We start from the raw sequence: 22,391 nt of genomic DNA, 5'->3' as shown, positions 1-22,391 counted from the left end.
GAATAAGTTTTGTATGCCTTTAACCTGTATCTCTGTTCCTTCCTCTAGAACTATGAGTCTTTTTTTTTTTTATAGTTTTTTTTTTTTTTTTTGCGATGCTGGGGATTGAACCCAGGGCCTACACTCTACCAACTGAGCTATATCCCCAGCCCTGAGTTTTTTTTTTTAACTAATTTTTAAATTTGTTCTAATTTGTTGTACATGACAATAGAATACATTTATATATTCTGATAGATCATACATAAATGGAAGTAATCTCTCATTTTTCTGATTGTACATATTGCAGGATCACATCAGTCATGCAGTCATACATGCACATGAGGTAATAATGTCTGTTTCACTCTACTATTATTCCTTCCCCTAGACCCCTTCCCCTCCCTTCACTTCTCTCTACCTAATACAGAGTAACTATTCTTCCCTATCCCTCCCAGCTTATTGTGAATTAGCTTCTGCATATCAGAGAAAACATTCGGCCTTTGGTTCTTTGGGTTTGGCTTATTTTACTTAGCATGATAGTCTCCAACTCCATCCATTTACCAACAAATGCCATATGAGTCTTAAGCTTGATCTTTTTAATGTTGTTCCAGAGTTTTTATATGAACATACTGTTTATAGTTTCTTGGTAACCCTTCCTTATTAATGAGTCCCAATGTTCTAGTTCATCCACCCTGTCTACAGGCTCTGAAAATTTGTTTTCTGCTTGGTCTAGTCTATTGGTGAGACTTGGAACTGGGATTTTTATCTTGACTTATTGAGTGTTTTATTTCCAAGATTTCTGTTTATTTTTCCCAGAATCTCTCTTTATTAAATTGTTCTTTCATATTGCATTGTCTTCCTTAAATTATTCATCGACTTATTTGTATCTTCTTTGAATTCATATTTAAAAATACTTTTAATTATAGATGGACACAATACCTTTATTTTATTTATTTATTTATCTTTCTGTGGTACTGAGAATTGAACTCAGTGCCTCACATGTGTGAGGGAAGCGTTCTACCACTGAGCTATGTACAACCCCAGCCCTCATTTGATCATTTTAATAATCAGTTTTTAAACTTCTTTGTTTCAGGATTTCATCTCTATTGGTACTTATGGTTTTGGTTCCTGGGGAGTTATGAATTTGAAGAGTCATGTTGCTTTGTTTCATGTTTTTGTGTTTCTGTCTTGAGACTTTCACATCTATTGAACTGACTGTCTCTTCCAGTATTATGTGAGGGTCTTTTTACGTTGTGCCCTGGGATATTGGTTTGTTGTGTAGTGTTGAGATTCATTCCAGATGGAGTTTATACTGTAGTTTCCCTGAAGCTCCTTAGACTGTGTTTGGTGTATTTTGACTGTAAGTACTTTGTCAGAACCCGAGGGATTTGCTTTCTTTGTAGGCCTTCTGTGAATGGAGTCCCTCTGCTAGTTCAGGCAAGTATGATATAGATAGTGGAGTAATCAAAGTATACTTTACATGGCAGTTTCTCCAGCACTTGTTAGCACTGTATAGTGTAAGAAGGCTTGGGTGCAGCCCATGCTAGGGCCCCTTATTAGCAGCATGGTCACAACAGTTTTGTTATTTGTGGTTGCTCATGGGCTGTAGTAGTCTTCAGCCCACCCCTGTCATCTGTGCATACTTGCAGCCAGGTTGTCTGCTGGGTGCTTTTCTCTACTCTATTTTTTAAGTTGAGCGATCCATCAGAGTTTGAGCAAGACTCAGTCTGGATAGACTAAGGTACAATTTCTCTCAGCTGGGTCAGGGCTAAAGCTCAGTGTCATAACATCTATCCATTGCGTTCCAGGTGCTGGGCTTAATCCATAGTGCTGGTTTGAGAGGAGAAAATGACCACCAGTAACAACAAACAACTTGAAAGCAAATCATATATCAACATACAATAAGAACATATAAAAAAGAACCTCTACAACCTCACTAACCAGAGAGAAGAAAGGGGTACTCATAATATAGAATAGGTTAAAAATTAGACCTTAATGAAAGTAAAATTAATACTGAAATAGCTGGGCATATTGACTTACACCTATATTCCCATCTACTCTGGAGGCTGAGGCAGGACTATTACAAGTTTGATGTTAGCCTGGGTATTTAATAATATCCTGTCTTTCTCTCTCTCTCTCTCTCTTTCTTTCTTTCTTTTTGTTGTAGATGGACAGAATGCCTTTATTTTATTTATTTATTTTATGTGGTGCTAAGGATCAAACCCAGTGCCTCACATATGCTAGGCAAGCACTCTGCCACTTAGCTACAGTTCCAGCCCTGATACTCTGCCTTAAAAGTAAAAAATAAAAAAGGCTTGTAGCTCAGTGGAAGACCAACCCTCGGTTCGATCCTCAGTACTATGCAAAAAAAAAAAAAAAAAAAAAAAAAAAAAAGTACTGGATAAAATTTTAAAGGGAGGAAACAGAAGAACGAAGAAAAATGAAAAGAAAGAAAAAGGAATAAAAATGAGAAAATAGAGACAAGAGCAAAAATCCAATTAAATAATTAAAACATTTAATAAAATTGGATAAAAGTATTTAAAAAAGGGGAAACAAAACAGCAAAGAACAAAATTAAAATGAAAGGAAAACCAAAGAATGTCGTATTCCTCCTTGCCAAGATATTTAAGATGGAGACAACTTCTTTCCAAGACCTCAAATTTTTGTCATTTGCCAGGTATGGGGATGTTGTGGATGCTGGTGGCAGTATGATATGTTCCTTTTCACCTCCAGCTCAGGCAGGCCAAACCAGTTAGGGCAGTGTGTGGACTGAGCTCAGCCTCTCCTTTCCCATTAGCCTAGGCTAAGGCAAAGTTATCTGCACCAGGGCTAAATTCATGCCCAAGGTCTTTGATTTTGCATCAGGAATGGGATTGCAGTGACAGTTGGAGCCATCCACCAGCCTCTCAGCCTCCATGCCTGTGAACCAGTCTGGTTTGCTCACCCTTGGTCCCAAGATCTTCAGTCAGTACTCTTGGGCATGTGGCAAAATATCCAAACTGTAGTGGTTTGTTGTCTGCCTCTGAGCATGGAAGAAGTGACCAAATCAGTGGGATCTGCACTGGGGTAGGGAGCCTCCTGAATGAAGAGATTTGCCAGTTCAAGCCATGATGCTCCTGGACCCAGCCCTCTTGTAAGTCCACGCAGCTGCTGTCCCTTCTTTTCAAGAGATCCAACCATACATTTTATGTAGAAGTGTCTTGCTTTTCTCTGCCTCATAGACCACGTTTCCCACTGCCTAGGGTCCTCAACAGTCAATTCCTGGACCCAAACTGACTCTCAGAGTGAACACAGAGAAGAGTAGAGGACATTGGATCTTGGAGATATAAAAAATACAGGGGTTTCTGATCTCCCATGCAATAAACTCAGACAGTGGGACCCATCTTTAGATGGCTTCTCATTATGGCATTGATGAATTTCCTGCAAAGTGCAGGTAATCTCTTCTCTCTTGATAGCTTGCTATGTAGATCCCAAGTCTCTTTTTATTCTAAAGCACAATATTTTGGGGTTTCGCCTGATCACTGGCTCCCTGTTTTTGCGCTCCAGTACTTTTCTATGGCCCCTACCTCAACATGCAGCTGCACGTCTTCCATTTTGGTTCAGTCTTGGCAAACAGTAGGTAAGCCTTGAGTGCCTCTAATCTGCCATCTTCAGGAGTTCTTGATTCCAGTTTTCTCTAAACTTGCATTTAGGCGACATACAGATAAGAAAGCATTTGGTGGATGGAGTGTTATTGTAGGAGGCTAGGATTAGATAATTAGTATGTGACATTAGTATATCTTTTTTGTTGACAGATGATTTGGATATCCACTCTTCTGGAGATAAAGTTGGTTCCTTGAAATGTTATTCTGATGAAAGAAAACTTTGTACAACACCTTTTTGCAGTTCATTCAAGCACTTAAATGTGAATTGGTAAAGTATTCTGAATTCTTACTGTTATTTTTCACTCAGTACCTCAAGAAACTGAGAAAGGGAAAAGGACAAATTGTTCATGTGTTTGCTTTTCCTTGAGGGAATGAATAAGCAGTCTGGGGCCCACTGAATAGTTGAAGATACTAATTTATTAATTTTTGCTGAGAATTTCTTATTAAAGACACCTTGTGTTTAGTGGCATAATGGAAAGGTAAATTATTTGCCTAATTTAAGAGATAAAAAATTACTTATGTGTGTATTCATCCAGCACCTAAATGAAAACTGTTCTCTTTTCTTTAAAAAAGGAACTCAGGGGTCTGGGGAGATAGCTCAGTCGGTAGAGTGCTTGCTTTGTAAGCACAAGGCCCTGGGTTCGATCCCCAGCACCCAAAAAATAAATAAATAAATAAATAAATAAATAAAAAATAAATAAAAAAGGAACTCAGAAAAAAACTGCAGTGTAGGATTTTGGGCAACATTCAAGCCAGTGTCTATTGTAGATCCAATAATGTTAAACATTGTACATGAAGTAATTGGGAGAACCATTGAAGGGGATGTAATAACCAAATATGTATCATGCAATACTGTGCTAAACAGGGTTATAGTTCTATAAAGGAGATAATGGTGAAATGAATGTTCAGTTGAATATTTAATGATAACAGTTTGTGGGTAGAAGAAATACTATCAAGAAGAAAAAACATTTTGAAATAATGTAAAACTGTAAAGATGTGTGCATATACAAAATGAAATGTTGAAATAAACAATTGTGCTTAAATAGCTCTATATTATTAACATAACCCTTATTTGGGAGGTTGAATATTTTAAATAAATTGCCTCTTTTTCTCCTTAAATGAGTTGATTCATGTAAAGCACTTTGAACATTGCTGGATATATAGTAAAATATTCAAATATTAACTGTTCTCATTATTGTTAGTACTCTTTCATTTGTCATTCACAAAATAATCAATTCAAGACCAGGACATTAGGTAGATTGAATGTAGAATAAGAAAAGTAGAAAATGCTTTAATAATTGTAGCTTCATAGAAATTATGTCCTTATGTTTAACTGATATTTTAATCATTTTATGTTTATTTAAGTGACATGGGTATAATTCCAAATTATAATTTGAAGGTTTTGGATTATGAAGGTTTTCACACCATTGGACCATTTTCACAGTCCCTGTCTATCTAGAAGTATGCTGTCCAGCACAGTGGCTACAGACCACATGTAACTATTGAGAACTTGAAATGGGACTGGTCTGAATTGAGATACTGTAAGTCTAAAATGCACATTTCAAAGACTTAGCATGGATAAAAGAAAGTAAAATGTCTTCATAATAATTTTTCATATTGATTTTATGTTGAAGTGGTATCATTGTAGTTATACAGAATTAAATAGAATATATTGTTAAAGTTTACCTCTTTGTTTTTAGTATTCTACCAGAAAATTTTAAATGACCTATGTGTCTTGCATTGTATTCCTTTTGAACAGTGCTGCTCTAGAAATTTCTAGTCTAAGATGGTCTTTTTAGAGAACCCTGGGATTCTAGTTCTGTTTCAGTCTTTACTAGTTATGTCACGGTCAGTTACTTAACTTCTCTAGAATTCAATTTCCTCATGGTAAAGTTTATTTCTTTACCTAAAATAGATAATAGTATGTGCTGTATCTCTCTCACTGAATTATTGGGGATCAGCAGAAAGAATTTGGCAGTTTTAGAGCATTCTACAGATTTATGTCGTTTTGAATCAGGCCTGTGTAATGACTAGGAAAGGTTGAAGGATGCTTAGTGAGTCATCAAAATCAATAATGGTTCATTTTTACCTTTTCGTTTTTTACATGTTTATTTTTTGCATTTAAAAAATGTTTGCTTTTCACATTTTTCCTCATTTGTTATGCTGCTAATATTTAAAAAGAAATTTTATTCTTTTCAAATGCTGTAGTAAACTTCTAGTTTTCTGTGATAGACTTTTTTTTAAAGCCTAGATGATGAATTGGATTCTTTTCATGATTTGAAGAATCGGGAAACAGAAGAAGTAATTGAGAATGATCATAGAGTTAGTACCTCCAAAATAACCAAACAGTCTTTTAAAGAAATGGAAAAAGGTAAAAAGAAATATATATATGTATATATATTTTTCATTTAAATAGTAATTTGGGGGCTAGGGCTGTTGCTCAATTGCAGGATGCTTGCCTAGCATGTATGAGGCACTGGGTTCGCTCCTTAGCACCACATAAAAATAAACAAACAAAATAAAGGCATTCTATCCATCTGTAACTACAAAAAAAAATTTTTTTTAAATAGTAATTTTGTTAGTACACATAAACTTACCTCTTAATAACACTGGTCCTTAGGAGTATTTCTGTGTTTTGGGTATTTCTGTGTTTTGAATTTTTTTAACCCATGAGATGATTACTGTGCTTGTTATTAACTAGAGAAGAGAAAAGTGAACATTATTTTCCAATTGTATGCTGTGTTTTCAAAACTTCTCATGATAAGTTAGTAACAATATTTCTGTGATGCCTTCAATTCTTTTTCATGTCAGTGTTTGTTAGAAAGTGAGGAAATGATTGTGGTAGTGTTTTCCTAACCCTAATATTTTGAGAAAACAGCACAGATTACTTACAGTATGGCTTCCTTGACACTGAACTAGTAGCAACTCTGTGAACCTGTCTTCCTTTCATAGTTTTGTCAGGATTTCATGCAAAGAGGCAACCAGTGATGAAGCCTTTTTGCCTTTTGGCTGTAAGGGTTCCAGCACTGTTGCTGATGCTCTCTTTTTTCCTGCAAATATGTTGTCTGCACACAATAAACATTCATTTCCCCCTTTCTCCCCTCTCCTTCATCCCCTTTGTCATATGGATCTCAGTGTTTGAAGACAATGAAGATGCCTTCAGCTTGGAATTGGGTCTTCCCACTAAAAACATAGGTTAAACTATTTTAAAAGCTAAATGTATGTGAAAGTTGACCAAAAACGTAAGGAGTGCTCAGGCTAGAAATTGGTGAGGTGGGAACATAGAGAGGCAAGCAAAACACTGAACTGGTTTTACTTTTAGTGTATTTACTGAACGGAATGATGTGAAACTTTTCTTTCTTAAAAATTATTTCAGGATCTGGCTAAGATGGTGGGCTCCTTTAAGCTAATGCAAGTTAAAACCACTGCTAGAGAGCATTTTATGCTTTAATTATTAGAAGAAAATGAATTCTGATGGTACAGTGTTGGCAGGAACATGAACTAAGAGCAACTTACTTATCCACTGCCTTTGGGAGTAAATTAATGTAACCACTTTGGAAGAAAATGGCATCAATAGTAAAGTCAAACCTGTGCATATAGCATAGTACATGTGTGCTACAGTCATATGCCCCAGAAAAACTCTTGAATTTGTGTATCACATGCATGACTGTGTAGCATCTGTATAGCCAAAGCAGCTCAAATACCCCTCTGTGGGAGGAAGTTGTCATGTATTTATAAAATAGGATAAAGTAGTGAAAGTTTTTGAACCCATCGTTCTGAAATCATCATGGGTGGATTTCAGAGAACTTATTACTATTTAAAAAAGGAGGTTTAGAAATTATTATAGACATATAATTGAAATCGGGCAAAACAAACAAGAACCGTGTGTGTGGGTATGTGTTGAAATTGCTTTAATATTTCTTTTACTTTAGACAACTTTTGTTACAAATATTAACTCATTAATTTTATAAATTAATGGGTTTCACTGATTTTCCCATACTTGCATATATCATGTTTTAATTGTTTGCACCCTCCCAACTATTTTCTCTTCTCTCCTCTTTATTTCCCTGTTTTTCTTCCCCTTCCCTAAAATACCTTCTCTACTTTCAGATCATCTTTCTTTCCTAACAGTTTCCATGTATGAGGGAAAACATGTGATACTTGACTTTCTGAGTTTGGCTTATTTCACTTAACATGAGAAACTCCAGTACCATCTGCTTTCCTGCAAATGACATGTTTGTTTCTTTTTTATGACTGAATAATATTACATATGTATATATGTCATATTTTCTTTATCTATTCATGTATTGACAGCACCTAGGCTGATTTCTTGAGTTGGTTATTGTTAGTAATGCCACAATAAAAATAGGTATGCAAATATCTTTTTTGTATGCTGACTTAATTTCCTCCAGAAATATAGCCAGGAATGCTATGTAGCTGCATCATATGGTAATTCTGTTTTTAATTTTTTGAGGAATCTGCATATTGTTTTCCATAATGGCTGTGCTAATTTACATTCACACCAACAATGTGTAAGTGTTCCTTTTTCACATCCTTGTCAGCATTTGTTACTTTTTGGTTTTTTGACTAGCAGTTTTGACTAGGGGGAGTGGAATCTCAGTGTAGTTTTGATTTGCATTTCCCTGATGGCTAAAGATGTTGAGCACTTTTTCACATATTTATTGGCCATTTGTACTTGCTTTTGAGAAGTGTCTATGCAGGCTGTTTGCCCATTTATTGATTGGATTACTTGCTCTTTTGTTGATAACTTTTTTGAGTATATAATTCTGGATGTTAATCTTCTGTCAGATGAATAGTTGACAAATACTTTCTGCCATTTTGTAGGATCTTTCTTAACTCTCTTCTTTTTTTTGCTGTGTGGAAGCTTTAAAATTTGATGAAATCCCATTTGTTAATTCTTGCTACCATTTCCTGAACTATTAGGATCTATTTTGAGTTGATTTATGTACAGGGTGAGACATAGGAGTCTAGTTTCAATTGTCTACGTTTGAATATCCAATTTTCCCAGTACCATTTGTTGAAGAGGCTGTTCTTTTTCCAATGTGTTTTTGACTCCTTTGATGAGAATCAGATAGCTATAGAGGTGTGAGTTTATTTCTGAATCTTCTAATTCTATTGGCTTTTGTATTTCTTTTTTATGTCAATACCATGATGTTTTTGTTAACCATCAAAATACATCCTAGCATATTTGAAATCAGGAATCATGATGCCTCTAGCCTTGCTCTTTAATTTTTCCTTAGGATTGCTTTGGCAACTTTGGGTCTTTTATGCTTTCATTTGAATTTTAGGATTTTTTTTTCCCTAGTTCTGTGAAGAATGTCATTGGTATTTTGATGGGAATTGCATTGAATTTGTAGATTGCCTTTTGATAGTTTGGCCATTTTAACAATGTTAATTCTCCTAGTATATGAACATGGGATGTCTTTTCATCTTTATCTTCTAGTGTCTTCAGTTTCTTAAGCATTTTATAATTTTTACTGTAGAGTTTTATTTTTACCTCCTAAATAAGAACTTTTTAGATAGAAGTGATAGAAATTAAAAAGAAAAATAAGGCAATAATTAACATTGTATTTGAACTTGTTAGTTTGGTTACAGAGAAGGGAATATTGTAAGCTTCTAAAGTGATATTCCATTTTATATCCTAGGCAGTTAATACATAGTGTTCTCATGCATTTTAAAATAATTAAATCTGAAATAATTTCATTCTTAGAGAAAAGTTGCATGAAGGATTCCTGTATACTTTTAAGCCAGATTTTTAAATGTTAATATTTTATTGTATTTGCTATATCATTCTTTCTTTCTTGAAATTTTTCACAATACTGTAATTTATACTTAAAAAAATTCTTCTTGAAGGTTACTCTGAGACTATTTGGAGCTATAATAAAGTTAAAATTTTATTTACTTTGCAGTTGACCTGCCAACAGATAGGGCCTCATCAAGACCTCGGACTGAATGTTGTGATGTCGGTGACTCTTCTTTGAAAAGTGCCATCTGTCCAAAATCTAAAGTGTCAGACAAGCAGACTTTACTTCCACATCAGATAAATCAGATATATGATGAGTTATTTCAAATACATCTGAAACTGCAGGTAAAATCTAAATACTGATTCGAGAATTCAGAAATATTTATATTCTAAGCACCAAGTATTTGCAAAATTTGAATACAGTTTTAATTAGATAAGTGGGTTAAGGCAAGGTCAGAAGCGAACAAACTCAATTTGTAGGAACTGTTGAGGGAGAAAAATGTAGAGACTGAAAGAAAAATACTGGTAGTAGTGATTTTATTTGTAGGCATGTGTCTTAGGCTTCAGATTATCCTGTGTTTTATGTTTATCCTCATCCCATCCCATTCTTCAGAAACAAATCTGCTGGTAAAGTGTGCTTTTTTGAAGTAGGTGTTCGAGATTCATTGTTTTAAGTAAGGAGTTTCCTTGTCAACTGTAACTAAAATTTATTTTTGAACCTTCTTGCAGTTTATCTTTTCTTTGGTGTTTGTTTCTAATGGGTATAATTTATATATTTATCACATTTCCACTAGGAGTACAGAAAGAAACACATGTAATAGAGAGTTTCTGTTTGCTATTCTTTTCATTGGAAACATATACACTTGAAATACCGAAAACGTTTTTAAAAACCAGTAGTTCATTTTGTTAAATTAATTCATGATGTAATAATGTAGCATTTCAGAAAAAAGTTTTTCTTAACCTGAATCACTAGGAAAAAATTAAGAGAAAGACAAAATCTGGTCCTTGACCCAGAAGTAGAGTTTAGAGAGGAGACAATGGAAAGGTCAATCCAGGTACAAGGAATTAAGAGATGAGAGTTGTTTGGAAAGGAGTGATTGTCATATTGTGAATTTAGCTGCCTGTCTGGGAAATAAAACAGTGAAAACTGAGTGAAAAACTGTTTTATAGGTTTTTTAAATCAAAGAAGTGACAGTAGAAAGACTTTTGATGATACTCTATAGAATAAAAAAGCAAGGTTGCAAGGATAGATCTATCATCTATAGTAAACAATAAAGAAAAATATTTTTAAAAAAGTAAAGTTCAAGGGATTGATCTGATTTCTTTAATCTTTAGTCTGACTTTAAAATTTACTCTGTAGTGTTAGAGTTGTTAAGCATGTATTTTTTTTCTTTTACTATTAAAAGGGTTTTTTTTTGATAAAAGTTTAATAGGAACATGTACATGATCCAATTTTTGTGCCATAGTAGAGTATGCACCAAACAGGCATCTTTAGAGAAAGTACATGGATTTCTCTGAACAGCCATTATTCATACTCATCCAAGGCTTCTAACTGTACAGTATTTTTCCTCATGTTGTCACCATGCCAGTCTTGTTCTGTTGCACAGTAGTTGTCATCTCCCCACATTCATCCCAATATTTAAGGGGCCACATCCCTGCAATAGTCCTTGATCATGTCTGTCCCATTTAATTTCAGTAATAATTTTCTTTTTTTTGGTTTTTTATTTTTTATTTTATTTATTTATTTATTTATTTTTGGTGCTGGGGATCGAACCCAGGGACTTGTGCTTGCAATGCAAGCACTCTACCGACTGAGCTATCTCCCCAGCCCCCTGATAATTTCTTGGCTATAAATTTTTTCAGCTTGGGAGGGTAAACTTTGCTCATGTTGTCTATTCGATAGACTCAGAGATGCTTTGAAGTGGAATTGGTGGCCTCCAAGCATATACATTTTTGTTACACTATTGCTTTAATTTATTCAATAAATATATGAGTACCTATTAATATGCATTTGTGCTGAGTAAAATATATATGCCTCTTGCTACATGTAACTTATTAGAAACAGTCATAAGTACCCATATTATTATAATTTTATAAACTTAAATAAAGAAATAATATATGTATACTGTAAGTACCTGATGGGGGAGATTGTGATCGAGATTGGAGGAGATTGAGGTAAGGTTTTTCTGAGAAATTAACATTTAAGTTAAATCCTGAAAAATGAGTAGAGGTTAGCCCAGTGAAAGATTTAGTTTCTACACTGAGACATTCCAGTGTGAGAAGTTCCTGAGGCATAATTAGTTAACATATTTATTCAAAGAAAATGTAGTAGGTAACTCTGAAGATTTTTAAAGCAGTAAAGTTGCAAAATCTAATATGCATTTACATAAATGTCTTAGAGAGGGACAGGGGTATAATTTGAGAGACCAGAGAGCATTCTACTGCAGGATCCCAGGTGAGAAATAAGGGTGACTTGGACTGGGGTGGTAGCAGAGGAACAGAATAAAGGTTACTGTAGATGTAAAATATTCTGGACTTGGCATGATTAATTCAATGAAGTATAGGAAGACTTAAGTAAGTCTTCTTACATTCTCACATTTCTGGTTTGTGCAGCGTGGAGAAAGAATGGATTTCATGAAGAAGAGCAATATTTCTGTTTGAAATGAGTCAGGTTCAGTAGTAAAATATATTAGCCTGGCTATTAGAAATAGATAGTGGGTGATTATCTAATTTAAGAGTCATTTATGTGTTAGTGTTCTATCACTGTTACAAAATACCAGAGATATTCAACTTATAAAGGGAAAAAGTTTATTTTGGCTCATAGTTTTAGAGATTTCAGTTTATGATTGACTGGCTCCATTGCTTCGGGTGAGTGCAAGATAGTACATAGGGCAGGAACATGGGGCAAAAAACATTGCTCACTCATGGCCAGGAATCAAAGGACAGAGGCGTCAGGATCCCACTATCCCCTTCAATGGCACATACCCATTGACCTAAAGATCTTTCTTTAGGACCCAGCTTATAAAGATTTTGCAACCTCCCACTTAGTGTCATTATGTGGACCGTGCCTTTAATACACGAGCCTTTGGGGGATAGTCAGCATCCAAATGTGTTAGTGTTTAACGTTGTCACCAGTATGAGAGGTTAGAGAAGTTGGTGTGAAGTAATGTTAATAGTCTGAAGTATCCTGTATGGGGCTGGGGACCTCAAGGATACAGAGAAGTGGCTGGATTTTGGAGATATTTAAAAGGTGGGTTAAATAGGACTTACAGATTGTTTGGATGTAGGAGATATGCAAGAAGTTTTATCAAGGGCAAAATTTAAGTTTAGTTTTTTGACAGTTGGATAAATCATGCTGCTTTTTGCTTATATAGAAAACTGGAGGAAAAAGATTAGTTTTTTCCTTTTTAAATTTTAACTTAAAAATTAATTTTTAATGTATAGTTAAATTATTTTTTATTATATTCACAGAGTTGTACTGTTGTCACTGTAACCAATTTTAGAATATTTCATTATCCCAAAAAGAAACCCCAACCCATTAGAGGTCATTCTTCATGTCCTCCAAAATCACTTCAGCCCTAGGCAACCACTAATCTACTTTGTTTCTATGAGTTTGTCTATTCTGAACTTTTCATATTACTGGAATCTTATAATATGTGATCTTTTATAGATAACTGACTTCTTAGCATGGTAATTTTTTTTTTTTTTTGCAGTATTGGGGATTGAACCCAGGGCCTTGTGCTTGCAAGGCAAGCACTCTACCAACTGAGCTATATCCCCAGCCTTTAGTATGGTAATTTTAAGGTTCATTCATGTTATACCATGTATCAGCACATGCTTTTTTATTCTTTTCCTTTTAGTACTAGGGGATTGAACCCAGGGGAGTTACATCACTGAGCTACATTCCCAACTTGTTTATTTTTACTTCAAGGCAAGGTCTTACAAAGTTGCCAGGTTGACTTTGAATTTATAATCCTCCTGCCTCAGCTTCCTGAGTAGCTATAATTACCTGTATGCTCCCTGGTACCTGGCTAGCACATGCTTTTTATTGCTAAGTAACATTCCATTTTATAGATATATCACATTTCTTATTTCATTCATTAATTTCTGGACATTTGGGTTTTTTCCACTATTTGGCTATCATGAGTAATGCTGCTATGAATGTTTGTATTTAAGTTTTGTGTGAACATGTACTCCATTTCTTTTGGGCGTATACCTACAGTGGAATGGCTGAGTCATAGGATAACTGCGTTTAACCTCTTTGAGGAACTGGCAGACTGTTTTACACTTCCACCAGCAGTATACAAGGCTTCCATTTTTCTCACATCTTTTCCATCATTTATTTTTCTGTTTTTGAGAAAAACAACCTTTATTTTCCTGGGTCTTATTGTGGTTTTGCTTTATATATTTCTGTGATGTTTAGCTGAATTCAGTTTTGGACATGCTTATTTTGTGCTACCTGAAAGTATATAGGTAGAGATGTTAAATAGGCTGTTTAGACTTGAGTTTGGCACTTGAGACAATCAACTGAACAGTTGCAGGTTGGGAACATATGGTAATTTTAGCCATTGGAATGGATATAATCAAGCAGAGAGTGTGAAGAATGGGAAGAAAAATAACTTAAACCCAAATCCTGAACAACCATAGTAGTTACAGGATGGTGGAGATATGGAACCTGCAAGGGAGACTGCGAAGCCATGACCAGAGAAGGTGGTAGAAAACCAGGAGAACATGATATGCGAGCCATTGGAAGTATTTTAAGTTGAAGGAAAGAGATAGTCATATAACATGCTGCTGAGAGATTCAGTAAAATAGGAACTGAGAAGTTATCTTTAAATTTCATAACAGGTAAGTCATTTTAGTAGGGCAGTGTGGGCTGAAGCAAGATTAAAAATAAATTGAGGAATGACTTGGAGGTAAAGAAGGTTCAGCAAATGTTGACAATGTTTTAGGTTTGGTTGGGGAGGGAATATGGGAAGGAGCAAAAGATTTTATTTCAGATGTGACAAGAGAGATTGAAAATATTTACAGATAATCAGAGCAGTCTTTACAAAGGGGCTTAAGACAATGAGATCCTGAACCTATCTGTGTACAGAAGAGAAGGGGGTGAAACTGATGTTCCCTTCTGTGGTCTTCCCTATGAATTTACCAGACCATCCACAGACATTGTTCTAAGGTGTCGTGTTTAAAATTAGGAAGGAGGATAAAGATTTGAAATAGACACTGTGGAGAACAGAATAAAGAGCTAATGATGAAAATGTAGCAAGTTTTCTGAACAGCATTGATAACTTAATAGAGGATTGAGGACCATGAACTCAAAAAATACCACTTTACATGGTGTGTGATTTTTCTCTGATGGTTTTTAATCTTTGTTATCCTCAGGACAGGGAAGATGGTAAGTGTGTTAGCCCAGGCCTAGAGTCTTTCAGCCCTTGGTGATAGAAGGACAACAAAGTAAGGGAGTAGAGGATGTAAGTAAAATAATGGACCATGTCTAGCAACTACTATAATCCCTATTTTATGTACCAATGCATTTTCAAAAACCACTTGGTTAAATCACAGCGTCAGTAGATAAACATGTAATTTGAAGATTTTGTGAATGTTCTTTTTAAAAGTCATTCATATCTGGTATTTTGATACAGTGTGAAACTGCAGCACAACAGAATTTTGCTGAAGAACTTCAAAAGCGAGAACGTTTTTTAATTGAAAGAGAACAACTGCTTTTCAGACATGAAAATGCCTTGAGTAAAATTAAAGGTGTTGAAGAAGAGGTTCTTACAAGATTTCAAATTCTAAAGGAGGTACTTATAAAGTCTTAATTTTTAGAGTAATATAACTTCTTTTTTTTCTTAGTTTCTGTAATAATTAACATTTTGTCATATTTGCTCATTTAACCTTCTCCCTCCTTTTCTCACACACACAACCCTGTATACACACCCACACAGATCCACACACACCTTATTTTCTGAACTATTTGAAACTAGCTTGCAAAATCAATACATAGTATCCCTAAATACTTAGGCGTGTGTCTCTTAAGAATAAGTACATTCTGTATATCATTATATATCAGAAAATTAATGTTAATTGAAAAATAAAATTTAATATATAGTTCATGTTCACTTTCCCATTTAGTCTCCAAAATGTCTTTTATTACTTTTTTGTTTTGTTTTGTTGTTTTCTAATCAAGGGCCTACACAAACTCTGTGCATTATCTTACACTGCTTTGAATCTAGAGTAGTTAACCATTACCATTTTTATTGTTCATGGGACTTTTCTTTGGAGTCTAGGTCAGCAGTCTTGAGGAATATTATTGCATCCTACATTTGCCTGATTGTTTCCTAACAATGATATTTGGATCAAATACTTTTGGCAAGAATTTTATATAGTTAGTATAATTTAATAACTATTATACTAACTATACTTAGTATAATTTATCTTTGCTTGATATTATTAATATGTACAATAATATCTTGGTGTCATATAGCTTATTTCTTATACATGTAATTTACACAGAGTAAAATTCATTGTTGTACATTTCTATTAGTTTTGAAAAATGCTTTTAATTTTGTAATTGCCACCATCCTCAAGATAAAATGTAGTTCCAGCTTCAAAAAGTTTTATTATATTCTTTTATAAATATTCCTCTTCCCATCCTAAGTCTTTGACAACCACAGGTCTATTTCCTGTCCCTAGTTCTGCCTTTTCCAGAATATTATATAAATAGGTTCATTTCATGCTTTTTAACTTGTGATTTTTAGTAGCATCTCATTTATGATGTTAACTTGGCATGCTTTTCTTTGACTTTATCCAATTTGTGGTTTATTATGCTTCTTGAATTTGTAAATTTATGTCTTTTGCCACATTTGGGAAATTTGCAACAACTATTTCTTCAAATATTTTTTAGGCTTCAATTGCATTGTCCTCTTCTCTGTCTCTCCAGACTCATATGTTAGTCCCTTTACTGTTAGCCAGAAGATTTCTGAGGCTATGTTCCCTTTTCCTCATTTTTTTCCTTTTGTGTTCTTTGGGCTGGATAATTTCTATAAATATGTCTTTTAGTTCACTGTTTTCTTTTTTCATCTCCTTGTTGCTGTTGAACCCTATTGTGGTTTAAATATGAGGTGTCTCCTAAAAGCACTTGTCTGAGACAGTGTAAGAAAGTTTAGAGGTGAAATCTGCGTTACAAAAGCTTTAAATTAATCAGTACATTAATCCATTGGTAGTTTTTAACTGGGTGGTAACTACAGACAGGTAGGATGTGGCTGGAGAAGGTAGGTAGTTGGGCTTGTTCTTTCTTTGCTTCCTGGTATCATGTGCTGAGATGCTTTCCTCTGCCACTCCTTTCCACCAAAATGTTCTGCCACACCTAAGGCCCAGAGCAAAGGAGTCAACCAGCTGTGGACTGAGACCTCTGAAACCATGAGCACCAAATACATTTTGGCTCTGAAATTGTTCTTGTCAGGTCTTTTGGTCACAGTAGTGAAATACCTGACTAAATCAAGCCCATTTAGTGAATTTTTATTTCTGACATTTTGGAGTTCTAAAACTACCAATTATTTTCTTTAAAAATTTTTTTTCTCACAATTTCTGTCTTTATAAAGAACAGAGATAAGAGTTAAATGCTAGGGCTAGGGATGTAGCTCAGTTGCAAAAAGAAAAAAAAAAACAAAACAAAAAACCAAAAAAACCCCAACAATTTCTGTCTTTACATTTACTTTCACATTTACATTAACCTCATAGAACATACTCAAAAATCCAGCATCTGGGTCATCTCAGGATTGGCATCTGTTGATTATATTTTTTTCTTGAAATTTCATTACATTTCTTGGGTCTTTGCATGTCCAGTGACTTTTGGATTGTATTGAAACATATTATATAGATTATGTGCATTTTATAATCCTCTGGAGAATATTGTTTATTTAAAGTATTTATTCAGCCCAGTGACATTAAGGTCTTAGCTCCTTCTGACCTTCTATAGGCTGTGACTCTCATTTCCGTTTGGTTTTCAGAGCCTTTGCAGTTTTGCTCTGTAATTGTCTTGTGCATGTGCCACTTAGAGGATAGTTTGAGACTCGGCAACAGTTTAAAATCTTACTTCAGTTCTGCAAGCCTTTGCCCTGCTGTGCTTGGTTTGTCCTGTGTCTGGATAACTCAGAGATGAGCCCAATTTGTACATCTTCATGTACTCCAAAGTGAGAGGATGCTTTGAGATTTCTTCTCCAATATTCTCCCCACACCCCAGACCACAAGTTCCCCTCTTCCTGGTTTCTTTGACTGTCTTTATCTCAGAGCTCTTAGAGAAGTTAAACTCCACTTTCCATCCAGGGCTCCACCCTGGGGCAGAAGTTTGAGAGAAAAAGAAGAACAAACCAACAAAACAGGAAACTTCACCCCTTTCATGTTGTTTCTCCAAATTTTTACTCCCTTCTCTAATTCCTGACTCTTGTTTACTTTTCACAGCCTCAGGTAGCTGCTTTCTGTGTTTTGTCTAGGGTTTTTAGTGGACATCAGTAGGAAAAGCAGAGTGTAGTGGGGTTATCCTGCCATATCCTATCGTATGTCTTTAATACCTTTTCAGTGTGGAAAAATTACATAATAGAAATATTAAACTAGTTTTAAAAGTAACTACATATGACTGTATCCTCAGTTATTTAAGGAAATCACTTAAAATAGTAATAAAATTACATAAACTAATTTTTCACATTGGATTTTTTCATAGGGCTAAGGAAAGAATACTTAAATTCTCAGATCTCTCCATGCTAATTTTATTCTTATTTCTCTCTTTAGATTTGTCTACTAATCTTATTAATTATAAAGATAACTGCTTTAATCATATTTACATAATTACTTAGAAGGAAATTTAGTTTCTTGATTTCCTGTAGATACTTGCTTGTTTTGATATTTTATGAATAAATGAAAGTATTTTATATCTTAAATCTAAAACATTTTATCCTATTTAATTGTAATTAGAGGGAAGTTGATTTTTATCATTTCTGAAACTGATTCAGGAGAGAAATAGTTGGGGCTTCAAGAAATTATGTATTTAACATTGTTTGAAATGTAAAACTGACATACAAATTTTAGCTACTTTATGGTAACACTAGCTAAAATTTACATTTTAATCTATAAAGCTATGAATTGCCTATTAGTCTCCTGAAAAAAATCATAAATCCTTTGTTGTTTTATTATTCCTTGATATGAAAAAGAAAATACATCGATGACTTTGGGTGGATTTCTCTTAGCAGAATCAAAAAATAGACTTACTGCTACTTAATTTATATGATAATATGTTTGGGTCTTTCACAAATGTTTTTGATGTTTTGCTGTTATTTTGGTTTATTTCACAATTTTTATAAATTATTTGCCACAATAGTCATCTATGCTTAAATCTACTGATTAACATTTTTGTGATCGAAGGTGTTCTACTTTTAGTTAATTTATGTTCAGTAGCATTAGTGATATGGGTTCCTTATCTGATTATTAGATTGTATCTTTTTCCTTCCTAGCAACATGATGCAGAAGTTGAACACTTAACTGAAATTCTTAAGAAAAGGAATAAAGAAAGCAAGAGACTAAGATCCTCTTTTGATGCATTAAAAGAATTGAATGATAACTTAAAAAAACAGGTAAGACCTATTTTAATATATTTTAGGTAATAAGACCTTCTAGTGGGCTGGGGATATAGCTCAGTTGGTACAGTGCTTGCCTTGCATGTACAAGACCCTGGGTTCAATCCCCAGCACCACCAAAAAAAAAAAAAAAAAAAAAAGACCTTCTAAAAATTATATTTTTTATTTAACAAAGAAGTCAATATTAGAACATTTTGGCTAGAGAAAATTTTGGTTGGCTTTATGCTAATTTTATTTTGAAACACTTAGAAATATAAGTAAAATAGTCTTAAACTGCTCTTGTATCCTTTTATATGGGAAAGCAAGTTAGATGTTTGACAATTTGAAATTTTGTTCTTTATTCTTTGAGACAGGGTCTTCCTGTTTCCCAGACTAGCCTCAAATTCATGATCTACTTATCTCAGCCTTCTGAGTAAGCTGGGACTATCACTGTGCCCAACTCTGAAATTTTCTTAAAGTTTTAAATTTTTTTGTAGTTACTACATTACTAGATTAAAAACAAGTGAAAGAAAAAAATCCTGATAAGCTGAAATAATTAAATTTTAGACACTGATTTCTGGCTTTAATACTTACTATTTAACTGTAATTACATACCTAATAGATGAGACACAGCAATAGGTAGGATTAGGGAACAGGAGCACTTTCACAAAAAGCCTTCAGTCTGAAGCCTTAAGTAAAGAAAGAATAGAAAATTTGAAAAGACATGTAGGACATAGTTAAGTTTAACATATGAGAATTCCAGGAAGAGAGGAACAAGAGAATAGGACAAAAGCCAAATATGATAGCCAAGAATTTTCTAAAACTGGTGAAAGATTTAATAAACTGTTACTACTGACAAGGATAAATTTTAAAGAAATCATACATAGGCACACTATTTTTAAACTGCTGGAAACTTCAGATGTAATCTCAAAAGTGGTTAGAGGGGAAAAAAAATTAAAAAGCTGTAAAACCAAAGTTTGGCTTTTAAGGAAGAAATACCACTTATCTTAAACCTAGAACAAGAAGAGGAGGGCAATCTCCCTTAATTATAAAGCCAGATAGCCTTGAATCTAAATCTTGACATTATAAAAAAGAAAAAATGCGACCAGTCTCTTAAGAATATATGTGCAAAAAAGTTTTAAATTAGCAAAGCTTAATCCAGTCATACAAAGAATAATACAACTAATTGGAATTTAGTTCAAGAAAACATGAGTGGTTTAACACTTGAAAATTAACATCTGATTGAAGGAGAAAAAATCATATGATAATTTCAATTGATTTGAAATTCAGCAACAACAAATGGTAATAGAATTTCTTAAGTTCTCACAGAGTACCTACAAAAAAAATCCGACAACAAAATAATATCTAATGGTAAATTATTACTGAAATCTTGCTTTCTGAAATGAGAACAAAATAAAGGTGATTGCTGTTAACACTTTGTTGAGCATTTTAATGAAGTCGTTGTTGATCCAGTAAAGGGAAGAAAGGATTGGAAAGAAAAAAAATTAGTCATTCACAGATGACATGATTATATACTTACATATATAACATAGATATCCAAAGAAGCATATAGACAAACTCTGAATGAATAAGCAAATTTAGCAGACTCTGGATGTAAGATTACCGTACGTACAGAAATCAAGTGTATTTCTATATGCCAACAGTAAGTGCTATTTATTGAAAGATCCCATATGTAATATCATAAAAAAATAATTGACTACCCAGGAATAAATCTAAAGAAAGATGTGTCGGACATCTATGCTGAAAGCTACAAACAGTAAATTAAAAATAAAACCTACATTGAAGGATATATTATATTCATGAATGAAAAGACTCAATGTTGTAAACATGTCAGTTCTTCCCACTGATTAGATACATGTTACAATCTAGTAACTGCACACTCAAGATTTGTACCCTTTTTTATATATATGTTGTTGTTCAATAGAAGTTTTACTTGAAAAACATTTCTCACTACCATAAGTGCCTTTAAGATGTTAGGGGTCTTGCAAATTTTTCATAGAATGAAGTAAACTTTCCTGGACACTATTAATGTTTAGGGGAAAATGGTGATTTTTAGCTGTGACCTACTTGATCATGAATGCTGCCTCTGTTTTGCTACATTGCTTGGTTAAGTAGACCAGATTGAGAAACTCTTCTAATATGAAAATGGTTTTAGTTTTATATTTGAACTTTTTCCTCCCTAGTTAAATGAAGTAAGTGAAGAAAACAAGAAGATGGAACTCCAGGCTAAAAGAGTTCAAGCTCGTCTGGATAACTTACAGGTAAGATTGTCTGCTCCTCACAACATAATTACATTTGGATTTGTTTACTTTTCATACAGTCATTCTTTAATATATGGATATGTACTGTTGCAGAGGAAGTATGAATTTATGACAATACAGAGATTGAAAGAAGATTCCCATGCTGCTCATGAAGTGAAAAGTATAAAACAAGAAAAAGTATCAGTTTCTAAAACTTCTAAGGTATGATGTGACTGAAAATTTCTTCAGAGGAAAATCTATTTCGTCCTTTAATTTTTTTCTTTCATGTAGCAAACATTCTTTTTGGTATTCTTTTAGAGACAAATATCTCTAGAATATTGCAAATACATTATTATTTGCAAAAATAAAATATTTTAGCACTGTTTCAGGTACAGTAACTCATATCATCAGAACATATGGTTAATAATGACTTTATAATTTTGCATATCATGTCAATAGAATTTATAGTTTAAAGACAAAGAGAGTAACTTTTGTGGAAAGAAGAAAATATGAATTCCCATGGAATTTCTTGACCTTTGGAAACCTTCAGATTTGTTAGAGTCTTTTAGATATATGATGATTTATAGAGTTAAAGCCAATTTTACTTTTCTGTTTTATCAAACTTGAATCAAGAACTTTCATGAAAATTCTTTTATTAATAAAGTTCAGTTCTTTCATCTTCATTTTTATGAGTTTCTTGCTTATCTTAGCCAGCATTAATGTTTTTAATATTCGTTGGACCTATTTGACTTGGAATTTCTTTTGCTTGTTTGGAGAAGCTCTGTCCTTAAAAAAATCTAAAATATCTAAAAATCTGAAAGCACTTTAGGTAAATTCTTCTATAACTTTGATGAGATTATAAATTGACATAATTGTTCAATTTAATTTTTGACCTATAGGTACCACTTAATGGGCAAGTCTATGAACTTCTAACTGTCTTCATGGACTGGATTTCAGACCATCACCTTAGCAAAGTAAAACATGAAGAATCTGGTATGGATGGTGAAAAGCCATTACTCAAATCTGCTTCTCAGCAAAATGATATTCAAGAAAAGTGTGTAAAGGTTTGTTTTTTAAATTTGAAATATATGGTTCAGTAGATATGAAAATTAAATAAGGGAAAGCCTCTGATATCTTAT

General features: G+C 33.7%; 1 protein-coding gene across 5 annotated transcripts in view; it reads left to right on the top strand.

Annotated features, from left to right (window-relative positions):
* Positions 1-22,391, top strand: part of Ccdc138 (coiled-coil domain containing 138) — a 79,555-nt gene that overhangs the window by 7,775 nt on the left and 49,389 nt on the right. For 4 of the 5 annotated variants that reach the window (XM_047523021.1, XM_047523020.1, XM_047523018.1 and 1 more), the window contains 8 exons: positions 3,770-3,887; positions 5,866-5,990; positions 9,550-9,728; positions 15,026-15,184; positions 18,890-19,009; positions 21,196-21,273; positions 21,367-21,474; positions 22,152-22,316. In XM_047523021.1, coding sequence (XP_047378977.1) covers positions 3,770-3,887; positions 5,866-5,990; positions 9,550-9,728; positions 15,026-15,184; positions 18,890-19,009; positions 21,196-21,273; positions 21,367-21,474; positions 22,152-22,316 — 1,052 coding nt within the window. Of the gene's footprint in view, positions 1-3,769; positions 3,888-5,865; positions 5,991-9,549; positions 9,729-15,025; positions 15,185-18,889; positions 19,010-21,195; positions 21,274-21,366; positions 21,475-22,151; positions 22,317-22,391 lie in introns of those variants that run through there. The other variant, XM_047523022.1, reaches the window with a different exon arrangement.

This window comes from Sciurus carolinensis, chromosome 13 (genome assembly GCF_902686445.1).
Source record: "Sciurus carolinensis chromosome 13, mSciCar1.2, whole genome shotgun sequence".
Classification (NCBI taxonomy): domain Eukaryota; kingdom Metazoa; phylum Chordata; class Mammalia; order Rodentia; family Sciuridae; genus Sciurus; species Sciurus carolinensis.
The sequence above is the reverse complement of the archived record's forward strand: the minus strand, read 5'-3'. Positions and strand labels throughout refer to the sequence as shown.